Raw genomic sequence first — 15,028 nt, forward strand, 5'->3', positions numbered from 1 at the left:
ATGAGCCTCAGAAGAGGAAGTTAAAGAATCAAGGAACCAATGAGACAGGAAACTGATTCCACAGACACTGCCCCCCTGGGTGGCCCAGGCAAATTAAGAAACTGATAGTGACATGTGAGAGTTAGTGGGTAGAGAAAAAAGCTTATAAGTTTATAAGTTCAGATCAGTCTTGGTCTTTGGTGTGCACATGGAGGAATAGAGGGGACCCTTGCTGGGTTGTAGCTATAGGCCCATTATGGTAGCCAGTAGATTAGAAAGCTAAGTGTCTATACCTCTCTTCACTACTGCTACTTTTGATAAAGTTTATTAAGCTACAAACAGAACCTTTTTGTGTTTCTCTTGAATTTTGTATTTGGGTTTTTTTTCTTCAGGGATACTTGGTAATCTTCTATTTTATTAAATGATCATATTTTCTACTGAAAGAATATGTTCGGTTTTGATGAGTAGGTGATTCTTAGTTGTAAACCCAGTTCCCTTACCTTCCAGAATTTCATATTCCAAGTCTTCTGGTCCTTCAGTGTGGAAGCTGCCAGATCCTATGTAATCCTGACTGGGGCTCTGATATTTGAATTGTTTCTTTCTGGCTATTTACAGTGTTTTTTCCTTGGCCTGGGAGCCTTTGAATTTGGCAACAACATTCCTGGGACTTATCATTTGGGGATTTGTTGTGGGAGGCGGTCTGTGGATTCTTTCAGTCTATATTTTACCTTCTTGTTCAGCTATAAATTGTCTCTCCTTGATCTATTTTCCAGGTCAGTTATTTTTTCAATGAGGTATTTCATGTTTTCTTTTTCTTCATTCTCTTGTTTCTTGATGCCTCTTGTAGTCATTAGTTTCTATTTGCCTAGTTCTAATTTTTAAAGACAGAATTTCTTCCATGACCTTTTGATCCACCTTTTCCAGTTGATCCATTCTACTTTTCATGGCGCTCTTTTCTTTGTTGGATTTTTGTGCCTCTTTTTCCAGTTGACCGGTTTTGCATTTTAAGCTGTTTTCTTTTTGTAACACTTTCATTTCTTTTTCCCAGTTTTCTTCAACCTGTCTTATTTGATTTTTTGAATTCCTTTTTTGAGTTTTTCCAACACTTGTGACTAGTTTTAATTTTTCTTTGAGGTTTTGCATGTGGTTGTTTGGATCACATCATGCCCTATTGATTCTCTGCTTTGCTCTTTGTTGCCATAGAAATTTTCAAGACTTAGGAGTTTCTTGTGCTATTTGCTCATTTTCCCAGCCTTTTTTTGCCTGTGGACTGGAAATTCTGGAATCTACTAGTTCTGCCTTCTCTGTTGCTGGTTTGCAGGGCTCAGTCCTGTGGACTATTGTCTTCATCACAGCAGTGTAGGCTTGAAAGTGCCTGGCACTTTCAAATTCCAGGCCTCACTGTGGGCTGGTAACAGGGCTTGGGGCTTCAAGGGGTGGGTCTGAGGTGTTCTTTTGCTGGTATAGCCCAGGTCCCAGGATCCTAAAGTTGGCCTATGCCCAGTCAAGGAACTTGGCATAGTAGGTCAGAGGGTGGTTGGCTGGCACAGTGTGCAGTTTTGCATCCCAATTCCCCCTTATCCCATGAAAATCAACTCTGCCTACCTTTCAAATTGTGTTCAGTGAGAGAGCCCCCTCACTCCATCATGCTATTGGTTTTTGACTAATGTCATTTTGAGGCTCTTTTTAAAGATTGGTTTGGAAGGATAATATCAGTGTGGTTTCAGCTTTAGCTGCTACTAAGCCACCATCTTCAGGATCCTTTTATACTTAAAAATAATTGAGGACCCCAGAAAACTTTTTGTTTATATTATATCTCTCAATATTTGCCACATTTGAAATTTACACTGGTTCATCTTAAAAGTAATTATTATTTCATTAAAAAAAAAACCTTTTGTTACATGTTAACACAAGTAACATTTTTATGAAAATACCTTTTCAAAACAATTTTAGTGAGATGACTGTCATTGTTTTGCAGCATATTTTTGCATGGCTCTCTAGTGTCTGGCTTAAAAGAAGATAACTGAGCTATATTCTCCTATTCTCCTATCTGCTTCTGCATTCAGTCTTGCAGTGTGTTGTTTCAGTTAAAATGTATGAAGAAAATCCAGCCTCACACATAATGTAGTTGGAAAAGGATGGAATTTTAATAGACAGCAAATAACTACTCAATAGTATTACGAAAATAGTTTAATTCCAAGTGGAGTGTGACTAGATAGTGAGGAAATCCAGCCTTTTGGGCCTTAAGAAGAGTTGATGAGGGGGGGCAGCTGGGTAGCTCAGTGGATTGAGAGTCAGACCTAGAGATGGGAGGTCCTGGGTTCAAATCCAGCCTCAGACACTTCCCAGCTGTGTGACCCTGGGCAAGTCACTTGACCCCCATTGCCCACCCTTACCACTCTTCTACCAAGGAGTCAATACACAGAAGTTAAGGGTTTAAAAAAAAAAGAAGAAGAAGAGTTGATGAGGGCTTCACAAGCTGTCCTCAGCTCCTCAAAGAACTGTTTTGTAACCAGGAGAACAAACTTAAGCTATGAGACTCCAGAGGACAAACGTAGGACCAATGGGTAAAATCTAGAGGGGAGGCAACTTTCTTCCTAGTATAAAGATGGGAATAGAATGGAAGCACCACAGGAAGGGGTGGGTCTGAGGTGTTCTTTTGCTGGTATAGCCCAGGTCCCAGGGATAAATTTAGAAATGATTGTTCTACGAAAGCAAACAGTATAGGGGCAGCTGGGTGGCTCAGTGGATTGAGAGCCAGACCTAGAAACAGGAGGTCCTAGGTTCAAATCCGGCCTCAGACACTTCCCAGCTGTGTGACCCTGGGCAAGTCACTTGACCCCCATTGCCTACCCTTACCAATCTTCCACCTATAAGTCAATACACAGAAGTTAAGGGTTTAAAAAAAAATTTAAAAAATAAAAATTTAAAAAAACAGTATAACAAAGGGGATTGGGGGATTATCCAGGAATTAAACAGACTACCCTGTAAAGGACTGAGCATCCAGTATCACCAAAAGGCTACAAGTGTTGGTTGGCAGCTTGGACTAAGTAACCTCTGAGATACCATCCAACTCAGAATTCCATGGGTCTTCAAAATCTGTCAGTAGGAGAAGGGGAGGGAAATTGCATCAATCCTACAGTGGTTGTTCAGCTCCATCTTTCTTTTCACCCCAGGCCCAGGACATTGAAACCCTAAAGAAATTCCTTCTGAACAAGAAACCACATGTGGTAACAATTGCTGGCGAGAACAGGTAGGGTAGTTGGGAAGGTAGGTCTGGTGCCTAAACATTCTTGAACAGAGTTGTAATTGTTAGACCAATCTGGCCTGTTTCTATAGTCTTTATGTCCTAATACTGAATCCTGAAAGGGGATTCAGGCTACCACAGAAGACATTCTTACCCCTGAGCCTTAATTTGACTTTTGCATCCTTGGCTCAGCTTTTCCCATTATCTCTTAGATTTTGATGTATAAGCACACCAGATAATGAAGTCCAGTTAGAGAATCTACTCAGAGACCCTAAAGAGACGGAAACATTTCTAAGCCTATCCCTAAATCATACCCTTTGTTCTCTAGAGATGCCCAGATGATGATTGAAGATGTGAAACGGATTGTACACGAACTTGACCAAGGCCAGCAGCTATCATCCATTGGGGTGGAAATGGTAGACAATGAACTGGCTGTCCTGTACATGAATAGCAAAAAGTCTGAGGTAAGTCCTTTTATTCACTGATATCCCTCAGAGTGCCTCAGGGCACATTTCTCCCTAACCTTAGATAAAGTTGGGAGAAAAGTAGAGGCCATCTAGAACACCTGACCTAGGCCATCTCCTAGCCCAAGTAGAAATGTCTTCCTTTTTGATCTCAGCTCACCCAAGAGGATGAAGAACCAAGAGTTTTGGAAGAAGAAATAAAGCAACTTCCCTGAGCTAGAAATGAGCTGTTTCTTCTTTACTGGGGCTAGGAAATAAAGGCACAGACTCAGTTGGGATACTCTGTTGACTTGGTGACTTTGGTTCTAGGCGGAGTTCAGAGATTACCCCCCAGTGCTGAGGCAGGCAGTGTCTCTGGCCCGACGGATTCAGGACCCTTTGATTGAGTTTGCACAGGTGTGCAGCACAGATGAGGACATTCTTTGTCTCAAGTTCCACCCCTTGCAGGTAACAAGACTCAGCAGGGAGGTTTTTGTGGGAAGGAGTCCATATAAGTTGATTCAACCAAATAGACCCATTGCCTTCTCTCTGACATCTGCCAGGAACATGTGGTAAAGGAGGAGCTGCTTAATGCCCTGTATTGCGAGTTCATTAATAGAGTCAATGAGGTTGGTGTTGATGTCAATCGAGCCATCGCCCACCCCTACAGCCAGGCTCTGATCCAGTATGTCTGTGGCTTGGGGCCACGAAAAGGAACCCATTTACTAAAGGTAAGGGGCCCAGCTGGGCTTGTTCAGAAAATGCTTCTTAGAAAGGATATTCTTGAACCCTGAGGGTTATAGACTAAATGAGGGAGTAGGTTTGAGTTATATGGGTGGGATACCTTCTGGGGCAGAAATTTGGTAGTAGAAAAAGGAGATATGCTGCAAGTCCACCCTAGGCTTCTTTTTCCCTTCTCTTCCTCTAGATTCTGAAGCAAAACAATACTCGCCTAGAAAGCCGGACCCAGCTGGTCACCATGTGCCATATGGGGCCCAAGGTCTTCATGAACTGTGCTGGTTTCCTCAAGATAGACACAGCCTCTTTGGGTGACAGGTAGTAACCTTGACTTTTCCATTCCTCCTCCTCAACCTCTTCCCCCAAGTAAACTTCATGTTCTTCTTTGGGGCCTTAAGAGGGCCTCTTACCTAACCTAACCATTGAGGTGCCCTTGGTTTGAATTGTGTTGTTCAGCTCTAAGCAGAGTATTCTGAAGCATGTATGGGGAGCCCTTTTTTCTATCTATGAGAGGAAGAGTATTTTCTGAGCTACAGAAAGTATTTCTTTGGTACAGGTCATTCCAAGGAAGCTTGGTTTGGCCCAAGAGGCAGAATTTCCTACCCCAGATCTAGAGAAAGTCTTGAGCATAATTGAAGACACCAGAGATTTTTTTTCTGGCTAAGAGAGGGCTTATCCATACTCCACCCACGTCAGCACTTGGTAGGTCTGGGATCTGGAATGTATCTTGAATCCCAACAAGAATTGCTGGGCATTTCCCCTTCCCATTTTCCTTCTCTTCGACACTACCTCAATTAGAAACTTGGCTCTGCAATCCTAGAATTCAACAAAGTACAAAAAAATCCAGTGGCTATTTATCTGCCGGTCCTTACTAGCACGATCACTTTTGGAGCCACCTAGTCCAAGGGAGATTTATTCCCTTCATGCAGAGGCCTATAGTCGAGGGTGGGGTGTACACAGAAGTAGAACATTAGCCTCAGCTTTTTTCAATCTGGTTAATGATCAGTCCTCAGCCTCCTAAGCCTGGGATAGAAAGAGAGCCTTAAAGTCATTTATGAAGAAAGGGATGAGGGGCAGCACAGTTTATTGGCCATACTTTGAAATGCTAGCCCATATTTGAGCAGCTGCCATGCGCATAGGACTAGACTAGAATTATGGGGCTTACTAGGTAGGAAAGATGGTTATCCTTCTTCTTGGAAAGGTTTGGATCTGCAGGAAGAAGCAGTGTGTGAGTATAAGCTGTTGGTCTATATAGGGGTCAACCAAGAATAGCTCACCATGTGTAACAAATATAAAGAGAAATGTAAATTGGCTATAAAAATGGGTGCTCTTCAGGGCCCATAAGGGTTATCAAGTAAAAAAGGGAATAGACTCATTCTGTGTAACAGACTGTGTGTCCTGTGTAAGGAAAGAACTAGTACCATTAGGGGGTGGAAATCATCAGGGAACAAACTAACATAATATAAAAATTATTCTAAAAACTAAAGCCATAAGGGAATGGAACAGAGAGCTTTGCAAAGTTGTAAGTTTCTTATGAGATATATATATAAAAGAATATCACAGAAAGGTGAATTCTTTTATGTGCTTGAACATACCAGGTCACACTGTTATTAAAGTTGCCTTCTAAGCAGATTTTGAACTCACAAAATTAATAAAAGTAGGAAACCAGGGGGCAACTGGGTAGCTCAGTGAGCCAGGTCTAGAGATGGGAGGTCCTAGGTTGAAATCTGGCCTTATTCACTTCCTAGCTATGTGACCCTGGGCAAGTCACTTAAGCCCCATTGCCTAGCCCTTACTGCTCTTCTGCCTTAGAACCAATACACAGTATTGATTCTAAGACAGGAGGTAAGGGTTTTTTATTTGCTTGTTTTTAAGTAATAATAAATAAAGTAGGAAATCCACTCATTGGGTTAGGTCAAGTATAAATTGCAGTTCTAAAATGAGAGATCTTTTTGAAAGGAAATCACCCTTCATCATGGAAGAAGGCAGAGCCTCTCTTCAAACCAGGGTTGTGGCTCTTTCTAATTGGAACCCTCCATCTTAAGGAATTTCTAGACAGGGTTGGGACTGCTGCATGTGTTGGCATCTCCTGGTGATGCATAATATATGACAACCTCACTCCTCCTGATTCCAGATAGGAGAAAAAGAGGATGGAGTGGAGTGTCAGAGAGGAGGTAGCTACATTTAGATCTACAGACACAGGGGAAATTCCTCTGATTTGTGCAGAGCAAAGAAACTTCTCCAAAGGGAAAATGAGCCCCCAGGCTCACACCCTCAAGGCAATTTGATTCACTGGGGCTCTCTTGCCATTTCCAAGGTGCCATAGAACTGACTAGCTTCAGAAGTTTCTTAGGTCTCCCACAGGGCTGGCATCCCCATCAGTGGGGAATCTTTTTTCCAATGGAAACGTATTTCTAATGTAGTAGTAGAAGTGAATGGGAAAATAGACTTGGTGGTTTAGAAATTTTCTTTATAACTAGTTTTGCTGAAAGCGAGGCATACTTATGAGAGATATTTCTGAGTACATTGAATGACTCCACTCTCACTCTGGAAAGAGGGAGAAAGTAAGAGGTCATAGAACTGGAAGAGATATCTAAACACTTCTTGCTCCTCCTCCTTTAGCACTGACTCCTATATAGAGGTTTTGGATGGCTCCCGGGTCCATCCTGAGACTTACGAATGGGCCAGGAAGATGGCAGTGGATGCCCTGGAATATGATGAATCTGCAGAGGATGCCAACCCTGCAGGGGCTTTGGAAGAGATCTTGGAGAACCCAGAACGACTCAAGGACTTGGACCTTGATGCCTTTGCAGAAGAGCTCGAGAGGCAGGTGAGCATCATCACTGATATGCTGATGGAACCAGAGCATTTACCTCAGCCTGGCCCAGCCTTGTAAAAAGACCCCCATCTAGCAGCTCAGCTGCTCCTAAGAGAATGTACCCCAGATCACTGCCTGAGACTGTTAGTTCAGCTAGCTGGAGCTCTCTTCAGTGATTCCATGACTGTAAGGCTGTTTGAAACCCACCATCCCCCTCATCACAAATACATATGCCAAGGACAATTAGGTGGCTCAGAGGATTAAGATCTGGACACAGGAAGTCCTAGGTTCTAATTTGGCCTCAGACACTTCCTAGCCGAGTGACCCTGGGCAAGTCACTTAATCACCATTGCCTAGCACTTACTGCTCTTCTGCTTTGGAACTGAAACTTAGACAGAAGGTAAAGGCATAAAAAATACCACCACCACCACAACTACATATACCATTGACAATAGGAGAGACCTGGCTAGAGTGAGGTCAGGTTAAGCACTGTGGAAGAAAATAACACCAAAAATATATTTTCCTGCAGACAGTAAGTCAGAGCATCATCTTTGTAAGTGAAAAATACCATAGCTAGTCACCTCTGTGTGTGCTTAACAAGAAACATGGCTGGCTCTTATGAGAATTCTAACATTTCACTGGTAAACTGCCTCCTTTTCCCTGTCTTCAGAAATCTAGTAACATAGGTTACTTCCTCCCCGCAAGTTCCTTTTGAAGATACACATTTGAAAGCAGAAAAGAGGAGGCCTGAGAATTAGTGGTCAATCTCAGCTAGAATTATGATCCCTTGTTGCACAGACAAATGGCCATCTGCCATCTCATGAGAGTTTCCTTTCCCCACCAGGGATATGGTGATAAACACATCACATTGTATGACATCCGTGCTGAGCTGAGCTGCAGGTACAAGGATCTCCGGACAGCTTACCGCTCTCCTAACACTGAGGAAGTCTTCAACATGCTGACTAAGGAGACTCCAGAAACCTTCTACATTGGTAGGCACCAACACGAGGTCCCATTTGTAGGCTGATTAGGCATTGAGGGACACTTCCATGAATACCTTCCAAGGAGACAGTGAAGTCCAGCCTGAGAACTTATGGGTGTTGATACTCTAATTGGGAGGGTAATGTGATCCTGATTCTTCTCTCACTTTGGAGTCTTCTCTTTCCCTTTCCTCTAGGAAAGCTGATCATCTGCAATGTCACTGGAATTGCCCATAGACGCCCACAAGGCGAGAGCTATGACCAGGCAATCCGAAATGATGAGACAGGACTGTGGCAGTGTCCCTTCTGCCAGCAGGACAATTTCCCCGAGCTGAGTGAGGTTCGTAGCCATTCACTGGTCCTCTTGGGTTAGAGGACAAAAGTATCTCTCCCTAGTGCCCTGGAGAGTCCACATGAGCCATGTTCATCAGATGTAGTAGGTCTCTTCATAAATGGGTAGAGAGGGGGCAGCTGGGTAGCTCAGTGGATTGAGAATCAGGCCTAGAGATGAGAGGTCCTAGGTTCAAATCTGGCCTCAGACACTTCCCAGCTATGTGACCCTGGGCAAGTCACTTGACCCCCATTGCCTAGCCTTACCACTCTTCTGCCTTGGAGCCAATACACAGTATTAACTCCAAGACGGAAGGTGAGGGCCTAAAAACAAACAAACAAATAAAATGTAAATGGGTAGAGATCTAGAAAGCATGTTCCAGGGGAGGTGAAGGTTTGTCACTAAATTGAAAATCCAATCAGAAAGGGCACTATCTTCACTGTGGTAATTTATTCTAAGGAGGAGGACTTTTGGTACCCTTCCTGCCATGCAGCTCTGCCAGGCCAAAGCAGAATGAAAGGGCTTTCTGGCAAAACAGGAAGCTTTAGGACATTTTTGAAAGGTTCATTTTAGAGTGTGTTTAACTGAAAGGAGGTTGTGAATGGACACAGGCCCTAAGAGGTAGGACATAGTGACAATTTTCACTACTCATGGAGGCTAACAGGTGCTGGACAGAAGTTCTAATGTCCCCATTTGAGTTCTTCTGAGAACTCATTTTTGAGTCAGGGATAGTAAGAGACAAATGAATCAAGATTTCTCTTTTTTCTCCATCCTTCAGGTCTGGAACCACTTTGATAGTGGCTCTTGCCCAGGACAAGCCATTGGTGTCAAGACTCGACTGGACAATGGAGTCACTGGCTTTATCCCTACAAAGTTTCTCAGTGACAAGGTGGTGAAGCGGCCTGAGGAGCGAGTGAAGGTAAGCTATAGATAGCTGGAGCAAGGAAACCATTTTATGTCCAGGGACCACTCAGAGAAAGGCCTATGGCTCCCAGAAGTCCTGCTGCCCTCCTTAGTTGTTCTAGTCTTGGACTGAGACCATAAAGAAGGAGCCTTTGTTCCTGCCAACTTCCCTTGTGGTCAAGGGCCATCAGATAATATGCCCTTCTCTCCTACTCAAGAGTTTGCAGCCCCCTTTTATTCACTTTTATTTTTTGGCTACAAAAAGAGATGTGTAAGCATGCTAGTCTAAAAAGCTACATTTGGAGGCAGACAGTCAGGAGACCTACAAGGCTAGGCTTGTATCCCTGAACCAGTGTCTTCCCCTCCCTCAACCTGTTTCCTCTTCTGTTAAAGGCATCAGTAATGTGCTACTTACCTGTAGATTTGATTAGCAAGGGTTTTCTGATTTACCAGGCATATTTTAGTGTTGATTATCTTTAAGAGTTCTGAAATAAGCTGCAACCTTGAATGGAATGAGAGAACAAGATGGTTCTACTCTTTCTTATAGTTTACAGGCCAGTGTACAGATTGCCTGCTGGGAAGACTGTGGACTTAACAGTTTCATGTTAATTTTTTTTTTTTAAAGGTGGATTCCACTTTTATCTTTGAGCTATTGGATCCCTGTTTATCAGATTCGTGCCATACTGAGCACTCAAAAGCAGAGAGGGAGCTGCACTGTTGTCTCCAACCTCAGAGTTTATAGATTAATTGGAGGCACAAGAGCACAAAAAATAAGTAGTAACATTGCAAGATTCAGACTAGAGGATTTCCCATTCCTTCCACCTCTGATTGATTCTAAGTGGTCCCGGCTAATTTTGGCTACAAAAAGAGATGTGTAAGCATGCTAGGAATGACTTCTGGAGGTCAGTGGGATGTGTTAGGGCCAAGAGTCAGGTTGTGGGCCTGCCTTGTGAAAGAAAGTTGGGCATCAGACAGACATAGGCCCAAGGGATTAGCCTCTTCTGACATTCAGAAGGAAGCCAGAGGAAACCAGAGTGAGCAACAGGCAAATTCACTGTCCTATCTGTTCAGGTGGGGATGACTGTTCACTGCCGCATCATGAAGATTGACATTGAGAAGTTCAGTGCAGATCTGACTTGCCGTACCTCCGATCTCATGGACAAGAACAATGAGTGGAAGTTGCCCAAAGACACTTATTATGATTTTGATGCTGAAGCAGCCGACCACAAGCAGGAAGAGGACATGAAAAGGAAGCAGCAGAGGACCAGTGAGTCTCTGCTGTGCCTAGAGGTGTTCTTCTCAGGGCCTCAAGTATTTAGGCATAGCTAACATGGGGAGAGTACTGGAAGGTCTACACAGGGATTCACTTACTGTCTTCTTTTGTAGCTCTCCCTTTTATAAGACTTCAGGCACACAGAGAATTTCTTTTCACACTTTCCTAATGGGGGAAGGGGGGGGAGTATGATTGCTCTCCATTTTCCAACTGAGTTGAGGGATTTATGGGTCACTCAAGGTGTCTCTGAGGTTTGGGATTAGAACCTACACCTTGCCACTTCCATCCCTCAGGGCTTAGGATCAGTTAATCCTCTGGACAATCACCAATGACTGGGTTGAATGTATTGCTCAGAGCAGTTGAGAGACAGGTCTGTGAATCTGAGAGAGTTTGAACCACTTGTCTTTTTCTGACTTTTAATTTCCCAGACTCCTGTGCACTCAGACCTTACTCTTTACCAGTTTCCTGTCTAATCTTAACCTAATCTTTACATCTTTCTTTCTTCACAGCATATATCAAGAGGGTGATTGCGCATCCATCCTTTCATAATATTAACTTTAAACAAGCAGAAAAGATGATGGAGACCATGGACCAGGGTGATGTGATTATTCGGCCAAGCAGTAAAGGAGAGAACCACCTAACAGTGACCTGGAAGGTCAGCGATGGCATCTATCAGCATGTGGATGTCCGGGAGGAAGGCAAAGAGAATGCCTTTAGCCTGGGGGCCACCCTGTGGATCAATAGTGAGGTGAGGGCTATGCATGGACTTAACCTGTCTTCTGACTTTTTTTAAACCCTCACCTTCTGTTTTTATATAGGTGATTAAGACAAAAAGCTGCAAGGGCTGAGCAGTGGTGGGTTGTGACTTGCCTGGGATCTTACATTTAGGAAGCGTCTGAGGCTATATTTGAACCCAGAACTTCCCATCTCCAGGCCTGGCTCAAAATCCACAGAGCCACCCCTACCTCTTTTTTGTAAAACCCTTCCATCTTAGAATCAATACTGTATATTGATTCTAAGGCAGAAGAGCAGTAAAGGCTAGACATTGGAGTTGAGTGACTTGCCTAGGGTCTCACAGCTCTCAGACACACATACAGAGAGACACACACACAGTCTGTCTCTCTCTCTCTCTCCCTCTCTCTCCCCTCCTCTCCTTCCCTCCCCTCTCATACTTGCTATACTTATTCTCTCCAGCCATCATTTGTTCCTGTCCCCTTATGCATAAAAAGCATGACCTATCTCTGCTGCCACTGCTTAAATTGTTCATGTCTCAGTATTACCTTGTTTACCTTTGGTATGCTGCTGGCTTTTCAGCTCATCCCCAGCTTTTTCCCTTGAAAGGAATGGCAGGCAGGGCTTCCACACACCTCATACTACAATGAAGCCTTTTGCTGAACCCTCTGGTGTTCCCAAACATCCCAGTCATGTCCCTTTTTAGGCACGGAGTGGTAGACATTTGGCAGGATAAAGCCTCAGAGAAACTGAGGTTTCCTTGCTTTTGTGATACACAACAGTTCACTAGGAATAACCATTTCTAAGCACTTAGTTGAGTACTTTAGTGGCTAGACCACGTATAGACATCAGTAGTTTATCTCTTTCTCTAACTGTGATTTGCTGGATCCCCTTTATCCTTTCTTTCCTATAGGAATTTGAGGACCTAGACGAAATCGTTGCCCGATATGTCCAGCCTATGGCATCCTTTGCTCGAGATCTGCTTAACCACAAGTATTACCAGGAATGTGGTGGTGGGGATCGCAAGGTGAGTCCCAGGAAGCTACACATAACATTTGAAGAATGATTCATTCCTAACTGAAAAAATGGACAACCTCAACAAAATTGAAAGTAAACCCATACAAAAACATTAGCATTTCTATACATTACCAACCAACAGAAAGAGATAGAGAAATTTAATTTAAAGTAACTACAGGCAGTATAAAATACTTGAGAATCTACCTGCCAACAGCCAGGAACTTTTGCAGTACAACTGCACAAAAAAAAAAACTAAACTAAACTAAATAACTTGAAAAATATTCATTGCTCCTGGGTAGGCCAAACCAATAAACAAAATTCATCTAATGGAATAAAAGTCAAGAATATTAAAGAGAATTAATGAAGAAAAAAGGGAAGGAAAGGGGACTGGCAGAACTAGATCTCAAATTAATAACAAAAACAATAATCAAAACAATTTGGTGCTGAGTAAGAAACAAAGATGTTGATCAGTAAAATGGATTGGGTACACAATAAACAGAAGCAAGTGAACCCAATATCAAAAGATCCTAGCTATTTGGTCAAGAACTCATTATAAGACCCAAAAGTGTTGGGAAAACTGGAAAGTAGCATAAATCAACCTCTCTCCCCACATACTAAAATAAGTTCAAAGTAGGTAGGTGATTTAGATATAAAAGATGAAACCAGAAAATTAATGGAATGAAAAAATTACTGTGACATCTATAGATAGGGGACAAATTAATGAACAAATAGAGGTTCATGGAAAGTAAAATGGATAATTTTGATTATATAAAATTAAAAAGTTTTGCACGAACAAATCAATGAAGCTAAAATTAAAATAGGAAACTGGGTGCAGGGGCAATCTTTGCATCAGGTTCCTCTAATAAAGGTGTCTCTTCTAAAATATGAAGGAAACTAAATCAGAGTTACAAAAATAAAAGTCATTCCCCAATTGATAAATGGTCAAAGGATATGAATGAGCAGTTTTCAGAAGAAATGCAAACTATCAATCACATTGGGGGAGGGGGGGGGAGTCCTAAATTACTGATAAATCCAGAAAGGCAAATTAAAATAATTCTGAGATGAGAAAAGGAATGCTTGAAGTCATGGAAAAATAAGGGACACTTGATGCACTGTTGATGGAGCTATGAATTAGTCCAACCATTCCAGAGAACAATTTGAACTATGCTCCAAAAATTATTAAACTGCATACTGTTTGACCCAGCAATACCATCATTACCCCAAAGAAAGAGGAAAAGGACTCATCTGTACAAAAATATTTCTAGTATCTCTTTTTTTTTTTTTATTAGAAACCAAAGGAGGGATTCCTATCAACTGGGGGATAACTATAAATATGTTATGGTCTATGAATGTGATGGAATAATATTGTGCAATAAGAAATGAAGAAAAAGTTTCAGAAAAACTTAGCAACTGATACAGAGTGAAGTAAAAAGAACTAGGAAAACTACTTATGCAGAAGCTGCAATATTGTGAAGATTTAGTGTCTCTGAAAGATTTAATAACTAATCAACATAGTGATCAGCCATAATTCCAGAAGGTGAAATGTGCTGCTGTCCTTCTCCAGATAGAGAGCTGATGGACTCTTGAGTGCAGGTGGAAGTTTATTGGGGACACACATGACTACTCTTTTTATCTTAACTGTCTCATTGAATGGGAGTAGTGAAGAAGGAAGAAAATTTGGACCTGAGGGGGAAAAAAAGACTAAAAAGGCATATGCTTTCAAAACAACCCCCAAATTTTACTTTATACCTCCTTAGCTGAGGACAAATCTCTGCTACTAAAAGAGAGACCCTCTTCCTTTTCTTAGACCTTCTGTCTTTGATTCTAAATTCTAAGGCAGAAGAGTGGTAAGGACTAGGCAATTGAGGCCAAGTGACTTGCCCAGGGTCACACAGCTGGGAAGTGTCTGAGGTCAGATTTGAACCCAGGACCTATCTCTAGGCTTAATGCTCTATCCCACTGTGCTGGTTAGCTGAGAGACATTCTTATGATGTTCTCAGTCATTCTGAGATGATAAGAACAAGCTTGGGTAATCTGGCCTGGTGAGGTCTCTGAGTGCCAAGCTATCCTGCTACACTCAAGCAGGATGGTCACCGTATAGGCGGTAGGGATGGTCAATGCAGTGTTTTCTGCTCATTGAGAGGCAGAAGAAACTAATTCTCTTCCGCCCCCACCCCCAATTAGGAACAGAGATGTTACTCTCTTCAAACCGCTGGATGAAATACTGAACCCATCCTCCCTTAGTCATCTCTCTCTCTCTTGCCCTTTCTACTCCTAGAAACTAGAGGAGCTGCTCATCAAAACCAAGAAAGAAAAACCAACTTTCATTCCCTATTTTATCTGTGCCTGTAAGGAACTGCCTGGCAAATTCCTGCTGGGGTACCAGCCGCGGGGTAAGCCAAGGTGAGTGCCCATCCCATGCTGGAGCTGTCCAGAGTGAGGAGGGAGCTGCTGGTTCAACCAAGCCAGGTTCTGGGCATTACAAGGAGCTTTTCATTTTTGTTCGTTCTAAAGCATGAGTTGGGTAGGCACTACTGTTTGGTTTTATATGGCCCAGGGCCCAAGAA

General features: G+C 42.6%; 1 protein-coding gene across 3 annotated transcripts in view; it reads left to right on the forward strand.

Moving 5' to 3' along the window:
- The window catches only part of SUPT6H (SPT6 homolog, histone chaperone and transcription elongation factor), a 39,623-nt gene that overhangs the window by 21,616 nt on the left and 2,979 nt on the right, over positions 1–15,028 (forward strand). For all 3 annotated transcript variants that reach the window (XM_044672838.1, XM_044672840.1, XM_044672839.1), the window contains exons 20-32: positions 3,156–3,232; positions 3,555–3,690; positions 4,000–4,137; positions 4,233–4,400; positions 4,598–4,725; positions 7,030–7,237; positions 8,070–8,217; positions 8,403–8,545; positions 9,315–9,455; positions 10,511–10,706; positions 11,222–11,460; positions 12,358–12,471; positions 14,740–14,864. In XM_044672838.1, coding sequence (XP_044528773.1) covers positions 3,156–3,232; positions 3,555–3,690; positions 4,000–4,137; positions 4,233–4,400; positions 4,598–4,725; positions 7,030–7,237; positions 8,070–8,217; positions 8,403–8,545; positions 9,315–9,455; positions 10,511–10,706; positions 11,222–11,460; positions 12,358–12,471; positions 14,740–14,864 — 1,961 coding nt within the window. The remainder of the gene's footprint in view (positions 1–3,155; positions 3,233–3,554; positions 3,691–3,999; positions 4,138–4,232; positions 4,401–4,597; positions 4,726–7,029; positions 7,238–8,069; positions 8,218–8,402; positions 8,546–9,314; positions 9,456–10,510; positions 10,707–11,221; positions 11,461–12,357; positions 12,472–14,739; positions 14,865–15,028) is intronic.

This window comes from Gracilinanus agilis, chromosome 4, assembly GCF_016433145.1.
Source record: "Gracilinanus agilis isolate LMUSP501 chromosome 4, AgileGrace, whole genome shotgun sequence".
In the NCBI taxonomy this organism is placed as follows: domain Eukaryota; kingdom Metazoa; phylum Chordata; class Mammalia; order Didelphimorphia; family Didelphidae; genus Gracilinanus; species Gracilinanus agilis.